Source organism: Chiloscyllium punctatum, chromosome 44 (genome assembly GCF_047496795.1).
Source record: "Chiloscyllium punctatum isolate Juve2018m chromosome 44, sChiPun1.3, whole genome shotgun sequence".
NCBI lineage: Eukaryota > Metazoa > Chordata > Chondrichthyes > Orectolobiformes > Hemiscylliidae > Chiloscyllium > Chiloscyllium punctatum.
The window spans coordinates 20,098,474-20,125,335 of NC_092782.1; the positions used below are offsets into that span (position 1 = coordinate 20,098,474).

Below are 26,862 nucleotides of genomic sequence, written 5' to 3' on the forward strand. Positions count from 1 at the left end.
TTACGTAGAATTCCAGAAAGTATTTTGTATTTCCAAAGAAACAGTTGACTGTAAGTGAAACTCGTGGAATTGAAATATTCATACTGTAACTGAGAACATTAACAGATAATCTTGCAAATTAACATGCCCATGAAGCCTATCAGTATGCTCATCACAGTTCCCAACATTTATAAGTTTTGTAAAATTAAAATTGTGGCCATCACACTCACATTTGTTGAATTTTTAAAAATCAGGAAAAGTACTGGTGCTAATTCTGACCTTGGAGTCATTGAACCCCACTGTATACCTATCTCCAGTCCAAAACAAATCTTACCAGTATTCTGTTTCTCTGTTAGGCAATTTCTTCTGAATCTAGATCAGTTCCATTTATTACACAGTCTTTGATTCTGTTGGTAAGCGTTGACTGTGGCACTTTTTCAAAGGCCTTTTGGAAGTTCATATACATGTTGCCAACCATATTCCTCTCATTTGTTACTTTATTAAAAAATCCAATAGTTTCATTTTTGAAAACTTTAAGAAATTGATTCCCTGATGTATATGCTTTTGGGTATTGTTTACTTGAGAGCAATTGTGTCTCCTTCTGCACCAGTTCCCAGCCCATGTCAAGGGATCGGTCAGTCCACCAAATCTAGCTGTAGGTCAATCTGTGCACTTGTAGCTCATGTCCCCATTTAGAAAGACAGCAACACACAGGGCAGTGCCAACATCTCTCAGTTGTATTACAAAAGCAGGCAAGTGCCAATGGGAAATGGCAAGAACATTTGAAAGTCATTTTATTTTTTTGAAGAATCAAATTCCAATGCATCACCACCATTGGTGCGGTATCATCATTACTGGGTCAGTGTCACTATCACTGATTCAGTATCACTGTCATTGGGTCAATATCACTGTCATTGGTGTGGTGCTGGAAAAGCACAGCAGGTCAGGCAGCATTCGAGGAGCAGGAGAATCGACGTTTCAAGAAAGAGCCCTTCATCATGTTTCTCCTGCTCCTCAGATACTGTCTGACCGGCTATGTTTTTCCAGCTCCCCACGCTCGACTCTGATCTCCAGCATCTGCAGTCCTCACTTTCTCCCAGTTGATTTTAACCATCTCTGTCATTCGGTCTATATCCAGGAACGCCCTTCCATGTAGATGTATCTACCACAAATAGACTGCATCAGTTCAAGAAGGCAGCTCACCAGCACTTTCCTCAGGGCAACCAGGGATTTATAATCAGTACTGGCCCAGTCAGTGATGCCCATATCTTCTAAATTAATAAAAAGAAAATCATTGTACAGGTCATTCTGCTATACTGCACGTTTCGTTAACGTGAATTTGCTATAAGGTGACTGATGAATTAGGGACACTGTTTCCAAAGTGTGAATGTTTAAAACATGTGTTGGCTGTAGCATGATTACACTGCCAACACTTTAAACGCTGTTTCTAAAACACGGTTTTTCTATAATACGGGGTTGCACAAGAACGCAACCAATGTGTTATAGAAGAACCACCTGTAATTTGATCAGAATCATCATCCCTGAGATTGTCTCACTGTCACTGAGTCAGTATTGCTGCTCCTTCATAAGAACATAAGAACTAGGAGCCCTTCGCCCACTTCACCACTCAATAAGATCATCGCTCATCTTTCCATAGCCTCAGCCCCACTTACCCACCCTCGCACTATAACCTTTAATTTCTTTACCATCCAAAAAATGATCTATCTTAGCTTTAAGAACATTAAATGAGAAAGCCTCAATGACTTCACTGGGCAGGGAATTCCACTGAACTTCACTGACTAATGCCCTAAATTTCTCTGATGACACCAACATGGAAATTCGTTCAGTAGTTTGTGAAGGGAGATCACCACCAGGACAACCAGAGATGACCAATAAGTGCCAGTCTGGCCAAAGGGCGGCACGGTGGCACAGTGGTTAGCACTGCTGCCTCACAGCACCAGAGACCTGGGTTCAATTCCCGCCTCAGGCGACTGACTGTGTGGAGTTTGCACATTCCCCCCGTGTCTGCGTGGGTTTCCTCCGGGTGCTCCGGTTTCCTCCCACAGTCCAAAGATGTGCAGGTCAGGTGAATTGGCCATGCTAAATTGTCCGTAGTGTTAGGTAAGGGGTAGATGTAGGGGTATGGGTGGGTTGCGCTTCGGCGGGTCGGTGTGGACTTGTTGGGCCGAAGGGCCTGTTTCCACACTGTAAGTAATCTAATCTAATCTAATCTGATGCCCAAAAATTTAAAATAAGGTTTTAACTATATAACAAATGACCCCTTATGAAACAAAAGATTAAGGCTTTATACCGAGATTATGGTCCTTTTGGTTCCAGCGATACTCAAAATTACTATCAAATAGGGCAGCACAGTGCCAGGGACTCGGGTTCAATTCCAGCCTCGGGTGACTGCCTGTGTGGAGTTTGCACATTCTCCCTGTGTCTGCATGGGTTTCTTCCCACAGTCCAAAGGTATGCAGGTCAAGTGAATTGGCTGTGCTAAATTGCCCATCTTGTTCAGGAATGTGTAGGTTTGGTGCATTAATCAGGGGTAAATGTAGAACAGGCGGAATGGGTTATGGGTGGACTACTCTTCAGAGGATCGGTGTGGACTTGTTAGGCCAAAGAGCCTGTTTCCACACTGTAGGGATTCTGTGATCTGCTTCTAAAATGCTAGAAAGTCATTATGCCCTCATTACATTATTTCACACTGTGTAATTATTTTCAATTTAACATTTCACATCACCAAAGAATGTAACAAAATTAAATTTTCTACACAAGAGATGTTGAATGCAATGAAACAAAATAGTGATGGATGAGGCTGATGTCTTTTTTATCATTTACATTCAATGTCATTCACTTAGTTCCTGCTGTTTTATTAGCAGCACCCAGAAATGTATTCAAATAATCTACGATGGGGAGAGAAGATACTCAATCTTCTGTGAGAGGATAAAGTAGAGGTCTCTGGTAAATTACCCAAACTCTTATTGGAGATGTCTGTCTGCTCTGTTTGTTTAATGAGATTTAAGTTTGGACTCAATAACATCAATTACTATAAAACAAATCGAAATGGACAAATAAAAAGAGTCAATCTCTCTAGTGTGACGCAAATAAGTGAGCTGTTTGCAAATAGCTTTCAGCCTTGTTTCTCTTCCAGGCCATCACTCAACAGAATGGACTAAGTGAATTTCTGGAGGAAAGTAATAAACAGATTGACGATATTGTCACCCTGGTGCGGGGCAAACTAACCAAGATGGCGAGAATAACCCTGGCTGCACTCATCACCATCGATGTTCATGGTGAGTGAAAGGTTACACTGAATTTCACAGCTCTTATTCATTTCAGTAAAATGTTTAATATAAAGAGCATGAGACAAGGGATAAACATTTACCAGTCAAATCAGGGGCTGATTCTACTGTTGAGTTCAACCATTGAATCCCTACAATGTGGAAGCAGGCCATTTGGCCCATCAAGTCCATACTAACCCTTACAAGACCATCCCACCTAGACCCTGTAACCCTGCATTTCCCATGGCCAATGCATGTAAACTGCACATCCTTGGACTGTGGGAGGAAACCACAGCACCTAGAGGAAATACACGCAGACATGGGGAGACTGTGCAAACTCTACAGAGATAGACACCTGAGGTGGAATCGAGACGATGTCCCTCGTGCTGTGAGGCAGCAATGCTAACCACTGAGCTACCATGCTGCCCCATGTTCCTTCATGGAAGGATCTTAAGCAGTCTCTTAGAATCTGATGAAAGTGCTGACTGTTTTTAGAATGTTTATTGCCTGTATTTTCTCTTTTAGTAAATGCTATCCCTCAGACTCCCCCTCCCTTGATAAACTCAACAGTTACCTCCAGTCTGTTATTAGATATCTCATGTTTCAAGTTATTCACTGATGTCACTTCACTGGCTCAATTAACATCTGCACCCTTGTGTTTAACTTCCTTCACTGCCTTGCATTATGTGATTCTTTTTCTATTCAGTTGTGGGATGTGAACAGCCCTTGTGGAGGTGGTTATGAGCTGCTTTCTTGAACTACTGCAGTCCGCATGCTGTAGGCAGACCTACAATGGCTCCAGGGAAGGGGTTTCAGGATTTTGACCCAGTAACACTGGAGGAATGGCGATATTTTTCCAAATCAGGGTGGTGAGTGATTTGGAGAGGAATGTGGTGGTGTTCCCATGTATCTGTTGGCCTTGGCCATCTAGATGGAAGGAGTAATGGGTTTGGAAGTGCAGTGTAAGGAACTTTGGTAAATTTCTACAGTGCTATCTATCTATCATAAGATGTGCAGTAACAGCATGTGTACTATCTACAAGATAGATAGCATTGTAGAAATTTACCGAAGTTCCTTACACAGCTTGTGAATAGAACATTGAACATTATAGCGCAGTACAGGCCCTTCGGCCCTTGATGTTGCACCAACCTGTGGAACCAATTTGAAACCTACCTAACCTACACTATTCCAGTTTCATCCATATATTTATCCAATGACCACTTAAATGCCCTTAAAGTTGGCGTGTCTACTACTGTTGCAAGCAATGCATTCCATGCCCTTACTACTCTCTGTGTAAAGAGACTATCTCTGACATCTGTCCTATATCTATCACCCCTCAGTTTAAAGCTTTGTGCCCTCATGTTAGCTATCACCATCCGGGGAAAAAGGCTCTCACTGTCACCTCTATCTAACCCTCTGATTATCTTATATGTCTCAATTAAGTCTACCAAGCAGGCTGCTTTGTTCTGGATGGTGTCAAGCTTCTTGAGCTACACTCATCCAGACACTCCTGACTTGTGCCTTGTAGATGGAGGACAGGCTTTAGGAGTCAAGAGGTGAGCTACTCGCTGCAGTATTCCTAGCCTCTGACCTGCTCTTGTAGCCACAGTGTTTATGTAGCAAATGCAGTCATTGGGTAACCCCAATGATAGTGATAGTTAGGGATTCAGTGATGGTAATACCATTGAAGGTCAAGGATCCATGACGAGGTTATCTCTTTTTGACGATAGACATTTCCTGGCATTTCAGTGTCATGAATATTACTTGCCATATGTCAGCCCATGCTCACCTATTTTTGGTGACTCAGCAATCATGGAATCACAAGTTTCTTACAGCACAGAAGGAAGCCATTCAGCCTATCATGTCTGGTTTTATTACTTTGCACCAATCACCTGTCTTTTCCCCATTTCCCCATTTCCCCGTGCACCATTTCTACCTAAATAATCATCCATCTTGAATGTCTCATTTAAACTTCCCTCCACCCTATTTCCAATCAGGTCATACCCTAACTACTTGCTGTGTGAAAATTTTTTTTTGCATATGCCCTTTGATTCATTTCAATATATACAGATCACAGGTTCTGTGCTTCTCCACACTCAAGGGTCTGTGTAAATGGCAGATCATGGGTGTGTCAACCATCAGAGATGTTGTTTCTGGAATTGAACCGAAGAATTCAGACACCCAGAATCTCACCATAGCAAGGTATGAGAGGCCCAAGGTAGAAAGTGATCCAGATTTACATTGAACATTCTGAGAAGGAATGTCACCCTCCTGTCTGGACTACACGTGACTCCAGTCCCACGCTGTGTGGTTGCCCATCACGGTCTGCTGACTGGAAAGCTGGACGAATCAATCTCCAAAATGTAAATATTCACTTTCAGCTAGGACCTGGCCTCAACTTCACTGGCTGGCTGTTTGGCCAGAGCAGGGCTCTCAGAGCAGCTCACTCTCCTGAAGCCTACAAAAACATGGATGCAGCAGGAATCGTGGGGGGGGGGGGGGGGGGGAGGGGGGAGTGGAGGTTATGGGAGGCTGGGGGAGTGGGGGGTGCAGTTTTCTGGTGATGGGGTTAGCTCTTGCCAAGGATTGTGTATCATTTCCTTATGGAGCTCGGGCATTGGGGATACAGGGGGTGTGTGAGGATCCTTCTGAAATGTGGCTTTCAATAACGATCTGTCACGTTTCACACTTCCTCAGCCAGACCTAATGTTCAGTTCTAAAACCTTTTGGCATCCCAGGCTCCAAATTGTATTCAAATGTAAATTAGGATCCCATCAGAGTTACAGGGGAGCTGGGAAATGAATAGATTGTTTCTCTGGCTCAGAGACGGTGAATTGCCTCTGTTACATTGGAGAAATGAACTGGTTGGAAACTCAATCCTACACTCACTAGTCATTGGACAGACAGTTCGATGTGAGCCTTCCAGTTGTCATCAGTTTCCTGTTAGCACATCGTAAGAAATTAACATTGTCCTGTTCTTTCTGTAAGTATTGACAAACACCAGAGGATAAGGAAAAACAAAATGAAAGAACTGCGGATGCTGTAAATTGCTGGAAAAGCTCAGCATGTCTGGCAGCATCTGTGGAGAGAAATCAGAATTACTGTTTCAGCTCTCGTGACCCTTCCACAAAACGGAAGTTAAGGTGTTGGTTAAGCAGCATGCTGGCATTCCCTCTTCCAGTTGAAGTCTAATTCTGACTCAACTTCCCCCCACCCAAATTCCCTGTACACTAACTTGTACCACGTCACATTCTCACCCAGTTACTGATGAATATCAACAAAATATTATTTTCATCATTATCCATGGCAGACATGTCATTGTAGATTAGATCAGATTCCTTGCAGTGTGGAAACAGGCCCTTTGGCCCAACAAGTCCACACTGACCCTCCGAAGAGCAACCCACCCAGAATCATTCCCCTACATTTACCCCTGACTAATGCACCTAACACTGCGGGCAATTTAGCATGGCCAATTCACCTGGCCTGCACATCTTTGGACTGTGGGAGGAAACCAGAGCACCTGGAGGAAACCCACGCAGACACAGGAAGAATGTGAAAACTCCATACAGACAATTGCCCGAGGTGGGAATTGACCCGGGTAATGAAGAGTTACATATAATTTCAATAAACCAGAATAATTCCATTACACAGGGGGAAAAAAGTACAAGAGCCAATGTTCAGGTAGTTTTGCAGTTTTTGATTTTACTTATATACTTGTGCCTCTCAGCTGGGCTGGGGTTTTCACCACGATCAGCCTGAATTTGACCACGCTGATTGTGCAGTTTCATGAGTAAATACTTTCTGATCCAAATGAAGTTTCTGTAATGGCTTTCTGCTGGTCGCTGCAACCCAGGGCAAGGCTACCTCTACCCTCAAATGGAACTCGCCTGCTGTAAGTTGCTGCACTTTCCTTTGTTTTCAGCCTTTAGACCGAATTCACCAAATGAAATTGGTGTTTACTATGTTGGCTCATGTGAATGCCAGAATTATCAAGTCATCACCAACTCTATCCCTAAACGTAGTGGCAAAAGATTGCAGCGGACTCTGATGAGATGGTCCACTTGAAATCACGTGTTGTTGTGTGCGGAGTATTGGGAATTAATCTATAGTGGTAAAGGTATACATATCATACATACTCAAAGTGATGGTTGATTTTATATATAAGTGAACCTTTAAATTTTAGCCAAAAAATCTAAACTCTATCTATGTCCCCAGTGGGGACAAGTAATGAGTACCAAGAGTTTGGAGATTTTGTACCAAAAGTCCAGAGCTAATTTATTCCAAAAATCGGCTATTATACAAGTTTACGCGGTGTGTGACACGTTTTGATTAAATTTTAAGAAATTTCTCCCTGATCCTTTCTGGAAAGTTCTGGAGATGACAATACATCAACACACCTGAACTGCCACCTTTGCTGATTCTAACAGGTGATTAGATTCCCTACAGTATGGAAATAGGCCCTTCGGCCCAACAAGTCCACACCGACCCTCCGAAGACTAACCCACCCAGACCCGATATTTACCCCTGAATAATGCACCTAACACTATGGACAATTTAGCATGACCAATTCACCTGCCCTGCATATCATTGGATTGTGGGAGGAAACTGGAGCACTCGGAGGAAACCCACGCAGACACGGGGAGAATGTGCAAACTCCACACAGTCAGTCGCCTGATATTGACAGACACAAGCACTGATGATCAAGAGCTTGATCAAAGAGGTAGACCTTGTGGAGCATTCTAAAGGATGAAATAGTAAGATCACTGTCTCAAAGCTTCTAAGTTGTAAAATTTACTAAAACAACAGACGTCTGACAGCAATAAAACCAAAACATGGCTTTGATAGTTTTTTGCAGTGACTTCAAACCCAGATTAATGACAGGTCACAGACTCTGATCACAATATTTCCCCTTTCTGATGATGACAATTTTAGATGCATCAGGTTACCACTTTCTCAGTAATATTTCAACACGCAAAACCTTTTCAAATTACATTCCAAACCTCTTTCCCAATTGGGTTCATGAAGGATGCTATAGAATTGCAATGAAAACCTGAGACAAGAAAAGCTTCTTAAAAACAAATACAAATTTGAACACAATTCAACGCAGCAGAAAAATCAGAAAATCCAGACTCCTGTATTTGACTTATGCTCCCAAGCAATTGCAGAAAGAAAACCATCAAATGCAACATATAGCAAAGAAGCTTGCACAAGGCTGAATTCTCCTGGTTTTTACAAAAAAAAACAGTATTAACAACGTTAAGAACCGGCTGTCAACATTGAAAGCATTTCATTCGTCATCACAAAGCAGTTTTCACTCCAAATTTAACCTTAATTGCAACAGACATGTCTAATCATGAACAAAAGATTGTGTGAACAATCAATTTTCCAACTTAATTCTGCTGGAAGACAGGTCGCTATGGTAACTGTGCTGAATCAGACATGTTATTGACAAGTGCCTGAGCACAGTTTAATGTTCAAAATAGAAGGTGGGCTTTAGTTTGCAACTGGACTAATTGGCATTGATCAAAAGAGCAATGAAATAGAGATTGATTAATTCTCCCCATATTCTGCAGAAACTGACTGGTAATATCCAATTAGTTGAGACATGCACCAATGTTACAGTTTTGGAGATTGTTGAAATGTTTACTGGCTGAACAAGTTAACAAAATTGATCTGCTAATCGTTTAGTGTATTAATTATAATAAACACTGAAAGCAGTTCCTTGGGGTGTCATATCAACCATGCTTTGACAGGGAAATGATCTATGATAATATATCCCTGAGACTGTTCATAACTTTCAGCTTTCTCAGCCATGTGTCAGTCAGTCTCAGCAATGAATCACTAAATTCTGGTTAGAACATAGAACATTACAGTACAGTACAGGCCCTTCGGCCCTCGATGTTGCGCTGACCTGTGAAACCAATCTAAAGCAGATCTAACCTACACTTTCTATTTTCATCCATATGTTTATCCAATGACCATTTAAATGCCCTTAATGTTGGCCCTTCCATTACTGTTGCAGGCAGGGCATTCCACGCCCTTACTATTCCCTGAGTAAAGAACCTACCTCTGACATCTGTCCTATATCCATCACCCTTCAGCTTAAAGCTATGTTCCCTTGTGCTAGCTGAGGGAAAAGGCTTTCAGTGTCCACCCCATCTAATCCTCTGATCATCTTGTATACCTCTAATAAGTCACCTCTTAACCATCTTCTCTATGCCAAAAACAGCCTCAAGTCCCTCAGCCTTTTCTCATAAGACCTTCCCTCCATACCAGGCAACATCCTGGTAAATCTCCCCTGCATCCTTTCCAATGCTTCCGCATCCTTCCTATATTCTGGCGACCAGAATTGTCCACAATATTCCAAGTGCGGCCGCTCCAGTGTGTTATACAGCTGCAACAGGACCTCACTGCTCCTAAACTTAATCCCTCTACCAATAAAAGCTAACACACCATAGAACATAGAAGAATACAGCACAGAACAGACCCTTTGGCCCTTGATGTTGCGCCGACCTGTGAAACCAATCTAAGCCCATCCCCCTACACTATCCCATCATCATCCATGTGCTTATCCAAGGATTGTTTAAATTTCCCTAGTGTGGCTGAGTTAACTACATTGGCAGGTAGGGCATTCCACACCCTTACTATTCTCTGAGTAAAGTACATGCCTCTGACATCTGTCTTAAATCTATCATCCCTCAATTTGTAGCTATGCTCCCTCGTGCAAGCTGACATCATCAACCTAGGAAAAAGACTTTTGCTGTCTACCCGAACGAATCCTTTGATCATCTTGCATGTCTCTATCAAATCCCCTCTTAGCCTTCTTTTCTCCAATGAGAACAGACCCAAGTCTCTCAGCTTTTCCTCATAAGACCTTCCCTCCAGACCAGGCAACATCCTGGTAAATCTCCTCTGCCCCTTTTCTAATGCTTCCACATTCTTCCTGTAATGGGGGGCAGCCAGAAATGTACACAGTATTCCAAGTGTGGCTGCACTAGCATTTTGTATAGTTGCAGCGTGACATTACTGCTCCAGAACTCAATCCCTCTACCAATAAAACCTAACACACCGTATGCTTTCTTAACAACACTATCAATCTGGGTGGCAACTTTCACAGATCTATGTACATGGACTCCAAGATCCCTCTGCACATCCACACTACCAAGAATCTTTCCGCTGACCCAGTACTCTGCCTTTCAGTTATTCTTCCCAAAATGAATCACCTCACAACCCCATTTGCCACCTCTCAGCCCAATTCTGCAGTTTACCCAAGTCCCCCTTCCAAACTGTCCCACTCCACCGACTTTAGTGTCATCTGCAAATTTACTGATCCATCCACCCTTGCTTGCATCCAAGTCATTTATAAAAATGACAAACAGCAGTGGTCCCAAAACAGGTCTTTATGGCACACCACTAGTAACCGGACTCCAGGCTGAATATTTTCCATCAACCACCATTCGCTGCCTTGTTACAGAAAGCCAGTTTCTAACCTGTACTGCTAAATCACCCTCAATCCCATACCTCTGCATTTTCTTCAACAACCTACCATGTGCAACCTTATCAAAGGCTTTACTGAAGTCCTTGTACACCATGTCAACTGCCCCACCTTCATCTACATGCTTGGTCACCTTCTCAAAAAACTCAATGAGGTTTGTGAGACATGACCTGCCCTTGATGAAACCATGTTGACTATCTGAAATCAACTTGTTGCTTGCTAGATGACTATAAATCCTATCTCTTATAATCCTTTCCAAAATGTTTCCTTCAACATAAGTGAGGCTCACTAACTATAATTACCTGGTTAAAAATCACACAACACCAAGTTGTAGTCCAACAGGTTTAATTGGAAGCACACTAGCTTTCGGAGCGACAATCACCTGATGAAGGAGCGTCGCTCTGAAAGCTAGTGTGCTTCCAATTAAACCTGTTGGACTATAACCTGGTGTTGTGTGATTTTTAACTTTGTACACCCCAGTCCAACACCGGCATCTCCAAATTATAATTACCTGGGTCATCTCTACTGCCCTTCTTGAACAAGGGCACAACATTTGCAATCCTCCAGCCCTCTGGTACTAAACCTGTAGACAATGACAACTCAAAGATCAAGGCCAAAGGCTCCAACATCTCCTCCCTACCTTCCCAGAGAACCCTCGGATAAATCCCATTCATCCCAGAGGACTTGTCTACTTTCACTCCTTCTAGAATTGATAACAGCTCTTCCTTACTAAACTCAATCCTTTCTCATCTAATATCCTATATTTCATTCTTCTCCTCTAAAATATTCTCCTTTTCCTGAGTGAAACCAGATGAGAAATATTCATTTAGCACCTCTCCAATCTCCACAGGGTCCACACACAATTTCCCACTTCTGTCTTTTTTTCTGGCCTTGTTCCTACCCTAATCGTCCTTTTATTCCTCACATACCTATAGAAAGCTTTAAGGTTCTCCTTTATTCTACCTGCTAAAATCTGCTCATGTCCTCGCTTTGCTCTTCTTAACTCTCTCTTTAAATCCTTCCTAGCTAATCTGTAACTCTCCATCACCTCATCTGAACCATCTTGTCTCATCGTCACATAAGCCTCCTTCTTCCACTTAACAAGAGATGCAATTTCTATAGTAAACCACGGTTCCCTTAAATTATCACTTCTTCCCTGCTTGACAGGGAAATACCTAACAAGAACAAGGTAAATAGTGTGGTGAAGAAGGCATATGGCGTACTGGCTTTTATTGGTAGAGGAATTGAGTTCCAGAGTCCTGAGGTTATGTTGCAGTTGTATAAGACTCTGGTGCGGCCGCATCTGGAGTATTGTGTGCAGTTTTGGTCACCATACTATAGGAAGGATGTGGAGGCACTGGAACGGGTGCAGAGGAGGTTTACCAGGATGTTGCCTGGTATGGGAGGAAGATCATATGAGGAAAGGCTGAGGCACTTGGGGCTGTTTTCATTGGAGAAAAGAAGGTTTAGGGGTGACTTGATAGAGGTGTACAAGATGATTAGGGGTTTAGATAGGGTTGACCATGAGAACCTTATTCCACGTATGGAGTCAGCTATTATGAGGGGGCATAGCTTTAAATTAAGGGGTGGTAGGTATAGGACAGATATTAGGGGTAGATTCTTTACTCAGCGAGTCGTGAGTTCATGGAATGCCCTACCAGTAGCAGTGGTGGACTCTCCCTCTTTATGGTCATTTAAACAGGCATTGGATAGGCATATGGAGGATAGTGGTCTTGTGTAGGTGAGGTGGGCTTGGATCGGCGCAACATTGAGGGCCAAAGGGCCTGTACTGCGCTGTATTCTTCTATGTTCTATGTTCTATAAGAACATGCAATATCTGTTCCTTAAACCACATGTTGATTGTCCCCATCCCCTGCATGTACCTGTGGCATGTACCTATCCTTTCCATCACTAAACTAAACATAACTGAATATCATTTATTGTATCCGTTGCTCCCGATGTGGTCTCCTCTACATTGGGGAGACTGGGCGCCTCCTAGCAGAGCGCTTTAGGGAACATCTCCGAGACACCCGCACCAATCAACCAAACCACCCCGAGGCCCAACATTTCAACTCCCCCTCCCACTCTGCCAAGGTCATGGAGGTCCTGGGCCTCCTTCACCACCGCTCCCTCATCACCAGACGCCTGGAGGAAGAACGCCTCATCTTCTGCCTCGGAACACTTCAACACCAGGGCATCAATGTGGACTTCAACAGCTTCCTCATTTCCCCTTCCCCCACCTCATCCTAGTTTCAAACTTCCAGCTCAGTAACTGTCTCCTTGACTTGTCCAGACTTGTCCGACCTGCCTATCTTCTTTTCCACCTATCCACTCCACCCTCTCCTCCCTGACCTATCACCTTCATCTCCTCCCCCACTCACCCATTGTACTCTATGCTACTCTCTCCCCACCCCCACCCTCCTCTAGCTTATCTCTCCACGCTTCAGGCTCACTGCCTTTATTCCTGATGAAGGGCTTTTGCCCGAAACGTCGATTTCACTGCTCGTTGGATGCTGCCTGAACTGCTATGCTCTTCCAGCACCACTAATCCCCTATTTGGTTTTCAGCATCTGCAGTTATTGTTTTTACCTACATAACTGAATTATGGTCACTCTCTCCAAAGTGCTCACCTATCATTAAATCAAATACCTGGCCTGGTTCATTACCAAGCACCAGATCCAGTATAGCCTCCCCTCTTGTCGGCCCTTCGACATAATGTGTCAAGAAACCCTCCTGCACACATTGGACAAAAACTGATTCATCCAATGAACTAGAGTTATAGCATTTCCAGTCAATACACACCAATACACCATACAGCTTCTGAACAATCCTATCAACCTGAATGGTAACTTTCAGGGATGGACACCAAGATCTCTCTGCTCATCCACACTATCAAGAATTTACCATTAGCCCAGTACTCTGCATTCCTGTTACTCCTTCCAAAGTGAATCATCTCACATTTCTCCACATTAAACTCCATTTGCCACCTCTCAGCTCAGCTCTTCAGCTTATTTATGTTCCTCTGGAACCTATAACATCCTTCCGCACTGCCCACAACTATACTGACTTTTGTGTCATCCACAAATTTACTAACCCATTCTTCTATGCCCGCATTCAGGTCATTTATAAAAATGACGAACAGCAGGGGCCCCAAATCAAATCTTTGTGGTACACCACTCGTAACTGAACTCCAGGGTGAACATTTCCCATCAACCACCATCCTTCATCTTCTTGCAGCGAGCCAATTTCTGATCCAAATTGCTAAATCATCTCAATCCCATGCCTCCGTATTTTCTGCAATAGCCGACCATAGGGAACCTTATCAAATGCTTTCCTGAAATCCATATACACCACATCAACTACTTTACCCTTATCCACCTGTTTGGTTACCATCTCAAAGAACTCAATAAGATTTGTGAGGCATGACCTTCCTTCACAAAACTATCCCTAATCAAATTATTCCTTTCTAGATTATTATAGATCCTATCTCTTATAATCCTTTCAAATCTTGCTTTAGGGCTTGCAATTATTGTAAACGGTAATGGTTCTGAAAGTGTTAGTGCATGAAGCTGCATTAAGCTCCACCTAATCTGATTACATTACACAGTCTTTGGAGAGAGAAGAAGGAAATCTAGTACAAGATCATGATGGAGACGGATGTGTCATCCCTGCTTCCTGATTATGTTTAACTAGTCAATATTAGATATATCCATTGCTGTCATGCAATAAACTGCATATTACTGATAAGACCAATGGCCTCTTTAATATCTGAAATGCTCCAAAGTCCAAAGGTTTTTTTGTGAAGTTCTTTTTCTCATGAACCCAACTCCACACCCACTCGATGCGTGTCACTCAGATGTGACATGTGGGGGCATGGCCCAGCACCAGCAGGCCCCAATTCTCTCTCAAGGCCTGTTTTACTGAGTGAGTCTGCTCCTCCAGTAGGATATTTTAAAAATTTCACCATCAAACTGTCACTCATTCAGAAAACCGAAAAATTCTAAATTCCAAAAACCAGCTGGTCCTGAGCATTTCGGATAAAGGATTGTGCACCTGTAAATGGAGAAGGTCTCCACAGCACTTATTGTAAATAATGGCAGCACAGCACTACAGAAGGAAACATTAACAAGAAACCCCAAGTAGGCTGGGAAGAGGGTCAAACATGGACATACTGGGAAGCCCTTACAGGAGGAGGGCCTGTAGGAGCAGTTTAGAACCCCAGAAATCAAATTGGAATTTTTTATGGGAAATAATAGGTCAAAAGACCAAGCTGGGAAGGAGAGAAGTGAAAATAAGAATGTACCCTTCAAACAGAGCAACGCTACTATCGTCACCAAACTGGCTCCACCAGGCACATCTACAGTGGACAGAGTGAGAGTCAGAAAATTAATTTATACCGAAGCCACATAATCAAAAAAAAGTTGCCAAGCACATTTAAGATGAAAGTATGCTTGAGTTTCAAAACGGAGTCCAGTGGAAGGCAAACGTTAGAAGAATTTTAATTTTGTGGTAGGCTGGGACGTTCACAACCTAAATGCAAATTTAGTGGAAAGAGTTATTAAGGCTGCAGCCACAGAGTTTTATTTAGAAAATTGTGCAAAGAGCTATGCATTCCATTTTAAACATAAAAGATAGGAAAAGCCTGGATTTTTCCCAAGAAAAAGCAGGAAACCTCCACCTTGAGGTCATTAAAACCTCCAGAAGGCATGAAACCAAAGGACAGAAGAATCCACAGTAAACTGTACAAAGATACAATTGTTATAAAATAAATTTGAAACTTAAAGGAAGTAACACACCACAGCATATTACAAAATTCATAGTGATATTACAAGAAAATACTACAGCATAACTATAATGCAGAGATTAAAGTCTTGCAGACAAGGAAAATGCTCCAAATTTGCTATTGTATTGGTGATTCAAGTTTGACAGAAATTGTTTATGTCAAAGAACATCTCATTGATTTTAAGCTTGATACGGGGCAAGTGTCACCACCCTATAAGAGCAAATACCATGGCTACAAAAACAGAAGTTACAAACTGCAGATATGAAGTTATGTGCTGAACTCTCGACATTAAAGGTATGTTACAAGTAACACTACAACAGGGAAAGGATATCTGATAGGGCGGAATGTGTACATAAGTCATAAACAGGAAACCTCCTTCTTGAGGAAAAATAGAATCATAGAGTCATAGAGATGTACAGCGTGGAAACAGACCATTCGGTCCAACCCGTCCATGCTGACCAGATTTCCCAACCCAATCTAGTCCCATCTGCCAGCACCAGGCCCATATCCTCCAAACCCTTCCTATTCATATACCCATCCAGATGCCTTTTAAATGTTGCAATTGTACCAGCCTCCACCACTTCCTCTGGCAGCTCATTCCATACACGTACCACCCTCTGTGTGAAAAAGTTGCCCCTTAGGTCTCTTTTATATCTTTCCCCTCTCACCCTAAACCTATGCCCTCTAGTTCTGCACTCCCGACCCCAGGGAAAAGACTTTGTCTATTTATCCTATCCATGCCCCTCATGATTTTGTAAACCTCTATAAGAACACCCCTCAACCTCCGATGCTCCAGGGAAAATAACCCCAGTCTATTCAGCCTCTCCCTATTGCTCCAACCCTCCAACCCTGGCATCATCCTTGTAATTCTTTTCTGAACCCTTTCAAGTTTCTCAACATCATTCCAATAGGAAGGAGACCAAAATTGCATGCAATATTCCAACAGTGGGGTAACCAATGTCCTGTACAGCCGCAATATGACCTCCCAACTCCTGTACTCAGTACTCTGACCGATAAAAGAAAGGAATGTTTTACACTTAATGTTGTTCAAAAGATTAAAGAATTACAATAGCACAGCTGTAAAAGACACCTTGAGACAGGATAAATCGTTTGCAGGTGAGGCAAGCTCAATATTGAATACAGCATCAAAGGAGGATGCTAAACTGTTAAACACCCAGGAGGATTTCATATCTCTTAATGAATCAAATTCAGAAGCAACTTGAGAAAATGTCCAGGTTGGTTAAGATTTCCCCAGTGACAAAACTAATGGATTAGTCCTCAGGCATGGTTACTTTGCACAAACTCAATGTCACCATCAGAATATGTGTTGACTTAAAACAGCTCAACAGCAAGGAAAATCTCCAATGTAATGACTGTTATTGAGAGTTTAGCAAAACTATCCAAACTCAATGCCAACAGCGGGCATAGGCAGGTGCCAGCAGAACAGCAATTAAGACTGATTATGACATTTTTCATTCCATTTGGAATATTTGACACGACAGAATGCCATTATGGATTGTCTTAGTTCCAGAGATTTTTCAAATGATATTATTTGTAGAATTTGTATGGTGCCAGATAAAGACCATTTCCAGTAAGACACAATCCACCAACCACCCCTTGATATTCAATGGCATTACTATCACTGAATCCCCCATGATCAACATCCTGCTGTTACAGGAACAACCAGATGGATGTCAGCAACTAGGATATAATGCACCTAGAGCATTGTCAAACATGGAGACACACTGCACAGTTACAGAAAAAGAGTCTTGCTTGGTCACTTGTGCATGCAAGAGGTTTTCAGACTACATCTTTGGCCTGCAAGCCCTCATAGAGATGGACGATGAACTATTAGTGTCCCTACTATCAAGAAAGAATTGGCAAAGATGTTACCATGATTCAGAGGTTCCTAATCTTCCTGATGAGGTTTGCCTACGAGGCTAAATATGTGCATGGAAAGCTCCAACAGTGACAGACACAGTCTCCAGGGTGACTATTGGCAGCCTTCCATTGACTGATGGGGAATTCATTGGTGCAACTGAATCATATTCTAAGGCCACATTGAGCCAATGGCCAGCAACGAGAAAGAAGCTCAATCACGTCCAACAGAAACAAAGGAAAGACCAGGATTGTGTTTTTATTTGTCACAATTGTGGCAAAGGTTGACCAGACCAAAGGCCCAATGGGTTGAACATGATGACCTATTTCAACAACATTTCACTGTTTCAGATGACTTGCTGCTATTTGATGAAAGGCTGGTTATTCAAGCTTCGCTGTGGGACAACATTGTAGACAAGATGGAAACTTGAGGACCACCAAGTGCACACCCAGAGATCAGAGGTCATGTGCCGGCCAGGGAACCAAAAGGAGATCAGGAACCTTGGAATTGATTGTGAAACATGTGCCATTCACAGGTCTGAACACAGAGAGGCACTGACTGCCATTCCATTCCCCAGCAAATCATGAGAACAAATGGGAACAAAACTGTTTACAGTGATGGATGATCTTACCTAATAGTTGTAATTATTTTTTCACAATGAACAGGGGTGAAAATGTTATATCCCACCACCACGCAGAGTCAATGTCAGAGTATTACATGAAATAATCACAACAACAGGTCCATCTGTTCCTGTGAAGGCGAAGGGCAAGGGTGGCAGGAGGGGGGATCCCTGGATGACAAGAGATTTGGAGGTTTTAACCAGAAAAAGAAGGAGATATGGCTCAGGTACAGGCAGCTGAGATCAAGGGAATCACAGGAGGCAAATTGGGGTTACAGAAGCTTACTGAAGAAGGAAATCAGGTGGGCAAAAAGTGGGCACAAGATAGCTTTGGCTGAGAAGATTAGGGTGAATCTAAAGAGATACTTTAAGTATATTAAAGAAAAAGAATAATTAGAGAGAGAATATGACCCATCAAGGACCAAAGTGGACATGTAGGTGTGGAACTGCAGGAGATGGGCAAGGTTCTCTATGAATATTTTCCCTCTGTGTTTACCATGGAGAAAGACATGAAGACTTGGGAATTTGGTGAAAGCTAGTGATGATACCTTGGGGACAGTCCATATCACAGTAGAGGAGGTGTTGGATATATTAGAGTTCATGAAGGTGGATAACTCTCCTGGCCCTGACCAGATATATCTAAGAACCCTGCAAGAGGCTAGGGAAGAAATTGCAGGGGCCCTGACTGATATCTTTGCACCATCATTAACCACAGCTGAGGTCCCAGAAGATGGGAAGGTAGCGGATTTTGTGACCTAATTCAAGAAGGGCTGCAAAGAAAAACCTGGGAACTATAGACCAGAAAGCCTAACCTCCTGGGTAGATACGTTACTTGAGAAGAATCTGAGAGATAAGATATACATACATTTGGAAAGATAGGGTTTATTTAGGAGTAATCAGCATGGCTTTGTGAGTGGGAGATCATGCCTCACAAATTTGTTAGAGTTCTTTAATGAAGTGACCAGGAAGATTGATGAGGGCAGGGTGGTAGATGTAGTCTATTTGGATTTCAGTAAGGCCTTTTATACGGTTCCACATGGTAGGCTACACTGGAATCCAAGGGGAGCTGGCAAATTGGATAGACAATTGGCTAGATGGTAGGAAGCAGAGGGTAATAGTGGACTGGAGGCCTGTGACTAGTAGAGTGCCTTTGGATCAGTGCTGGGCCTGTTGCTGTTTGTTATCTATATCAACGATTTGGATGAGAATGTACAAGGCGTGATTAGTAAGTTTGCAGATGACACCAAAATAGGTGGTATTGTAGACAGTGAGGAAGGTTCTCAAAAATTTCAGCAAGATCTTGATCAGCTCAGGAAGTGGGCTGAGAAATGGAGTTTAATATAGGTAAGTGTAAGATCTTGCATTTTGGCTAGTCAAATGAAGATAGGAGTTTCATAGTGAATGGTAGGGACTTAAGGAGTGTAGTGGAACAGAAGGACCTTGGAGTTTAGGTGCACAGTTCTCTGAGAGTGGAGTCACAAGTAGACAGGACAGTGAGGAAGGCTTTTGGCACCGTGAGTGACAGAGAATTCCTAAATTCCACTATTTAAAGAAAAATAACAATTTATTGTCTTAACTCTAATACTGAACACTAAACAACAATTATTCACAAATCCAAGCCCCCTTTTCTTAATTACTTACTATCTGACCACAATTCTATAAAAAAAATGCTGTTCCTATAACACACTTATTAAAAATTACATTAATGTCATCTTAAGACCACACAGTCTCTGTCTGCAATCTTCCAGCTACTGATCTCCCTGGGTTGTCTTTGTTCTTTTTTTAATGTGAGTATGTTTTACATGTATACAGAAGTTGGGAAGTTATGTTGCAGTTGTACAGGACGTTGGTGAGTCCACCCTTGGAATACTGTGTTGAGTTTTGGCCACCGTGCGATAGGAAGGATGTTATTAAACCGGAAAGAGTGCAAAAGAAATTCACAAGGATGTTGCGAGGACTAAAGGGACTGAGTTATAGGGAGAGGTTAGAGCGACGAGGACTTTTTCTTTAGAGTGTATGAGACTGGGTAGGGGGGGGTGGTGAGGATCTTCTAGAAGTGTATAAAATCATGAGAGGCATTGAAAGGATGAATGCACTCAGTTTTTTTTCCCAGGGTTGGGGAATCAAGGACTACAGAGCATCAGTTTAAGATAAATTGTGAGTAGATATTCTCAGGAAAATGCTCAAAATGTGAAGGCTGTTTAGGGAACACTTGCTTATAGTGCTGGATAGGTTTGTACCACAGAGGCAAGGAAGTAGTGGTAGATTGAAGGAACCTTGGTTGACAAGGAATCTGGAACATCTAGTCAAGAGGAAGAGGGAAGTTTACTTAAGGTTGAGGAGGCAAGTTGGAAGTCATGGGTTTGGAAGGTGCTGTCTAAGGTTGTCTGATGAATTTTTGCGGTGCACGTTGGAGATGGTACAAACTGCTGCTATTGAGCGCTGGTGGTGGAGGGATTGAATATTTGTAGATTTAGTGGCAATCAAGTGGTTTGCTTTGTCCTGGATGGTGTCAAGCTTCTTGAGTTTCTTTGGGGCTGCACTCATCCAGGCAAGTGGGGAGTATTCCATCACACTCTGACGTGTGCCTTATAGATGGTGGATTGACTTTGGGGTGTCAGGAGGTGAGTTACTCGCCACAGTATCCCTAGTCTCTGACCTGCTCTTGTAGCCATTGTGTTTATGTGGTGAGTCCACTTGAGTTTCTGGTCAATGTTAACCCCAATGATATTGACAGTGGGGGATTCAGTGATAGTACTATTGTTGAATGCTAACGGGTAGTGGTTAGAGTGTCTCTTATTGGTGATGGTCATTGTCTGGCATTTGTGTGGCGCGAATGTTACTTGCCACTTGTCAGCCCACACCTGGACATTGTCCAGACTGCTTCAGTATCTGAGGAGTAGCTGAACACTATGCAATCATTGGCGAACATTCCCACTTCTGACCTTATGACAGAGGGAAGGTCATTGATGAAGCAACTGAAGATTGTTGGGCCTAGGACAGTACCCTGAGGGACTCCTGCAGAGATGGCCTAGAGCTGGGGTGACTGATCCTCCACAACCACAACCATCTTCCTTTGTGCCAGCTATGACTCTAACCAGTGGAGGGTGTAGAGGGCTGTTGTAGGTTGCAACGGGACATTGACAGGATGCAGAGCTGGGTTGAGAAGTGGCAAATGGAGTTCAACCTGTGAAGTGATTAATCTTGAAAGGTCGAATTTGAATGCAAGTTCCAGGGTTAAAGGCAGGATTCTTGGCAGTATGAAGGAACAGAGAGATCTTGAGGTCCATGTCCATAGATTCCCTCAAAGTTGCCACCCAAGTTGATAGGGCTATTAAGAAAGCATATGATGTGTTGACTTTCATTAGCTGGGCATTGAGTTTAAGAGTCGCGAGGCTATAGCTCTATAAAGCCCTGGTTAGCCCACACTTGGAATATTATGCTCAGTTCTGGTCGCCTCATTGTAGGAAGGATGAGGAAGCTTTAGAGAGGATGCAGAGGAGATTTACCAGGATCCTGCCTGGATTGGAGAGCATGTCTTATGAAGAAAGGTTGAAGGAGCTAGGGCATTTCTCATTGAAGCGAAGAAGGATGAGGGGTGACTTGATAGAGGTGTACAGGATGATGAGGAATAAGAGTGGATAGTCAGAGACTTTTTCCCATGGCTCTCACATGGGGCATAATCTTAAGGTGATTGGAGGAGGGTTTGGGGGAGATGTCAGAGGTAGGTTCTTTACACAGAGAGTGGTGGGTGTGTGGAATACAATGCCAGCAGTGGTAGTAGAGTCATACAATAGGGATATTTGAGTGATTCTTGAATAGGCACATGGATGATAGGGAAATGAAGGGTATGTAGCTTCATTTTATCTTAGAGTAGGATAAAAGGTCGGTACAACATCAAGGGCTGAAGGGCCTGTACTGTGCTGTACTGTTCTATGTTCTATATAAGAGGGGAAAGATTAAATGGGAAGCTGAGGGACAAGGTTTTACACAGAGGGTGGTATGCATATGGAATAAGCTGCCAGCAGAAGTGGTTGAGGCGGGCACATTAGCAACATTTAAAAGGTGTTTGGACAAATACATGGGCAGAAAAGGATATGGGCCAAGTGCTGGAAAATGGAGTTTGTGGATGAATATTTTGGTCTGCATGGAAAGGTTTGTGCCAAAGGGCCTGTCTCCATGCTGTTGGACTTTTTGACTCTTTAACATGAGACCCCTAGTGTGGTAATGGGAGACAATAGATCACAGTTTGTTACCAAGTCTTTCAGTCAGTTTGTAGCCAGTTTTGGATTTGAAGGTGGATCAGCTTGTGGAGCTACAGACTTGTATTCTAAGACCCCTCTGTAAATCAATGCTCCTCAAGGTCCTGCCAGTTCCTGTATACTTTATTCTTGCATTTGACCTACCAAAATTCAATATTTCATACTTGTCATCTGCCAATTTCCATCCTCCATCTGTCATTTCTCCATTTAGCACTGCTACCTCACAATGCCAGAGACCTGGGTTCAACAGTGAGGCAACTGTGTCTGAGGAAACTGTGAAGGAAACTCACGCAGGCCTTTAGAGACCAGCAGGTGGGATGCATCATCAGCCCCAAAACACAAAACTCTAAATATGTATGTTCCTTAGAAATTTTGATTTTCATTTGAAATCTCCTCAGAGGCTAAAGACACTAATTTTGTTTTGTTTGCTCATTCTAAAACAGCAAAGATGAGGGTTGGTAGCAGCACTCTACTGGAGTTTTACTGGAGCTTTACAAGGATGCAATTTGTAGAGTAGATAAGGGACAGTCAGTGAATCTGGTGTATTTGGATTTTTAGAGGTATTTTGATAAGGTCCTTCATTAAAAGTTAAATCATGTGGCAATAATAGAATTTCTAGAGTATAGAAACAGGCCCATCAGCCCAACAAGTCCACACTGACTCTCTGAAGAGTAACCAACCCATACCCATCATACTACATTTACCCCAGACTAATGCACCTAGCCTACATATCCTTGGATACTATGGGCAATTTACCTAACCTGCACATCTTTGGACTGTGGGAGGAAACCCACATAGACACAAGGATAATGCGCAAACCCCACAAAGACAGTTAGCTGAGGCTGGAATTGAACCCAAGTCCCTGGCATTGTGAGGTAACAGCACTAACAACTGAGCTATTGTGCCACCCCAATATATTGGCATGGGTCGAGAGTTGCTTGACAGACAGGAAACAGAGAGTGGGAATAAATTGGTCTTTTCCTGAGTGATACATAGTGATTAGTGGAGTACGGGGTTCAATACTTAGGTTCTAACAATTCACAATATATATCCATGATCCGGATAAGGAAACTAAGTGCATTATTTCCAAGTTTGTTGACCACACAAAACTGGAATGCGTTGTGAGGAGGTTGGGAGGAGGCTTCAGAGTGATTTAGAGAAGCTGGGTGAGTGGGCAAATACATGGCAGGTGCAGTACCTTCTCGTTAAATGGGTAGAAGAGGCCCAAGTGGCGCAGCGGGAGCGTGCTGGGTCCATAACCCAGCGGTCAATGGATTGAAACTATCCTCTGCTATTGTTCAATATCACAGGGGTGGCACGGTGGCTCAGCGGTTAGCACCGCTGCCTTGCAGCATCAGGGCCCCAGGTTCGATCTCAGCCTTGGGTGACTGTCTGTGTGGAGTTTGCACATTCTCCCCGTGTCTGTGTGGATTTCCGCCTACAGTCTAAAGATGTGCAAGTCAGGTAAATTGGCCGTGCTAAATTGCCCGTAGTGTTAGATGCATTTGTGGGTGGGTTACTCTTCGGAGGGTTGGTGTGGACTATAGGGAATCTAATCTTTAAAAAAAAATCTAAAATGCACAATGTGAAAACAGAAAGGAAGAGTATTGTTTAAATGGTGATATATTGGGAAGTGTGGATGTACAAAGAGATCTGGGTTGCCTTATACAGTACAGGCAGGTGCAACAAGCAATTAGGAAGGTGAAATGTCTTCCTGCAGTTATACAGGGCCTTGGTGAGACCACACCTGGAGTATTGTGTATAGCTTTGGTTTCCCTACCTCAGAATGAATATACTGAGGCTGATACTGAGGATGGCAGGATTTTCCTATGAGGAGAGATTGTTGTGGCTGAGTCTGTATTCATTATTGGTTTGAAGGATGAGAGGGAAAATGTTTGAAATGTATAAAATTCTATCAGGGCTGGATAGACTAGATGTGAGGCAGATGTTTCCCCTGGCTGGGGGTTTAGAACCAGGGACACAGTCTCAGGTAGGAGAAAGTGAGGACTGCAGATGCTGGAGATCAGAGCTGAAAATGTGTTGCTGGAAAAGCGCAAGAGGTCAGGCAGCATCCAAGGAGCAGGAGAATCGACATTTCGGGCAATTTCTATGTCACCTTCACAATTTGTGCAGTCAGTGAGAGAACACATTAATCAAGTAAAGATAATGAAGGTATACAGGGCAAAGAGCAGACTGAGTCATTACTTATTGAAAATCAATGCTTCATTCTACTTAAGAAGATGTGAATGTCAATATGGATTGATGAATATCAACTCAAATTATAAACACTGCCTCCGCAGAAAATAAAATGAACTGAGATAATTTTGTGTGTAGGATCCAGTCTGTATTCACTGACCTGTGACTGATTCCTAATCAAATATCTACTTGAGTTATTACTGATGGAAGGATCTGATGGTAAAGGGTAGAGTCTTCACTGCAGCAGTATACATTTTAACAAGCTGCGTGTGACAGTCTGGAGTTCGGCAACTGGAGAGTGACAGTGCTGGGAAATAGATATTTAATTGTTGGATTGCTGCATGTTATTCCCTGTCACAGTCCCTTCAGTGTCATCCTGATACAGAGGGTAGAATCCCCTTGATCCCAAAAGTGGGCAGGAAACAGCAGGGGTATTGTTATCTAGGTCTGGCAGGGATGTCTGAAGCCTAATGGAATTAGGAACCAGTTCATCATTATCTGCTAGTTATGGAATAATTGAGTGAGCACTTGACAAGTTGTATCAAGAGGGTGAAGACGTAATCAGTTAAGTTTAATGAAAACTGAATTATTGGTTTTAAACATCTCACTGGAAGAGTGTATGCTGGCTTGTGTCTAATCAACCTTTAACCTCTGGTGCTTAGCAAGGAGATGGGGATATGGCTGTTAGAGGCAGACCCTAGAGGAACTTCAGCAATATTCCCACCCTGAGTGGTATTTCACAGAGTTCTTGCTCCTCACAGATGCATCTTTAACTGCTGCTTTGTGGCTGACTTGGCGCATTACCAGGGTCATTCCAGAGACAGATAGGCTGCCCACCTCAACTGCATATGTGTGTGTGGGATGTATGTGCATGGTATGAGTGTATACGCTTGTGTGGTCTGGATGTGTGTGGTGTGTGTGCATGTCTGATATGTGTGTAGTATGTGCGTGCTGTATGTGTGTGTGTGTGGGTTTGTGGTCTGTGTGTATACGTGTGTGTGGTATGTGTATATATGTGGTGTATGTGTGTGGTATGCATGTATATATATTTGTGTGAGTGAGTGTGTGGTAAGTGTTTCTGTGGTATGTATGTGTGTGCATGTGTGGTGTATGTGTGGTGTGTGCATTTGTAGTCTGCATGTGTGGTGTATGTGTGTGTGGTATGGGTGTGTTTGGTATGGGTGTGTATATGTGTGTGGAGGGAGAATGTGTGTGTATGTGGTGTGTGTGTGGTATGTGTAGTGTGTGTGTGTGGTGTATATGATGTATATGTGTTTGGTACATGTAGTGTGTGTGGTGTGGGTGCGTGTGATGAGAGTGTATGGTGTACGTGTGTTTGATACATGTAGTGTGTGTGGTGGGGGTGTATGTGGTGTGTGGTGAGTGTGTATGGTGTATGTGTGTTTGACACATGTAGTATGTGTAGCGGGCGTGTGTGTGGTGTATATAGTGTTTGTGGATGGTGGGTGTGTGGTATGTGTATATATATATATATATATGTATGTGTTTGTGTGTGTGTGTGGTGTGTGTAATGCATCTGTGTGGGCAGTGTGTGTGGTGTGTGGGTGTGTGATCTGTGTGTATATGTGTGTGCAGTATGTGTGCCTATTGTGTGGGTGTGATATGCATGTATGTTTGTGTGAGTGCTATGGATGTGTGTGTGTGGTTTTGTGTGCATGTGTGGCAGGTGTACGATCGGTGTGTGTGGTGCTCTGTGTGCATGTGTGTGTGTGGTATGTGTGTACGTGGTATGTATGTGTGGTATGTGCATTGTGTGCATGGTATATGGATGTTCTGGGAGTATTTGTGCATGCTGTGTGTGTGGTATGTGTGTGTGTGGTTGGAGTATGTGTGTGTGCTGTATGTGTGGTGTGTGTGGTGTGGTAAGTGTGGTATGTGTGCATGTGCAGTGTGTGCATTTGTGGTCTGTGTGTGATGCATGTGTGTATGTGTGTGTTGGGGATATGTATGTGTGGTGTGTGTATGTGGTGTGTGTGCGGTACTTGTGTGTGGCATGTGCAGTGTGTGTGTGATGTGTAGTGAGTCTGAGTGGTGTGTGGTGTATGGGTGTGTGGTGCATGTGTGTTTGGCATGTGTAGTGTGTGGTATGTGTATGGTGTATGTAGTGTTTATGCATGGTGAGTGCATGTATGTGCACATATATGTATGCATATGTGTGGCAAGGGTATGTGTGTGTGCTGTGTACATGTGTGTGGTAAGGGTATGTGTGTGCTGTGTACATGTGTGCTGTGTATAGCATATATGAAGTATGTGGGTTTGTGTTTGGTGTGTGGTGTATGTATGTGTGGTTTGTGTGTGTATGGTATGTGTAGTATATGTGTTTGCTATGTGTAGTGTGTGT

The 26,862-nt window shown here is 43.0% G+C and overlaps 1 protein-coding gene across 3 annotated transcripts in view; it reads left to right on the forward strand.

The window, feature by feature from the left end:
- LOC140466786 (dynein axonemal heavy chain 3-like) overlaps positions 1–26,862 on the forward strand; it is a 601,941-nt gene that overhangs the window by 302,087 nt on the left and 272,992 nt on the right. For all 3 annotated transcript variants that reach the window (XM_072562421.1, XM_072562422.1, XM_072562423.1), the window contains one exon: positions 3,137–3,278. In XM_072562421.1, the coding sequence (XP_072418522.1) occupies positions 3,137–3,278 (142 nt within the window). The remainder of the gene's footprint in view (positions 1–3,136; positions 3,279–26,862) is intronic.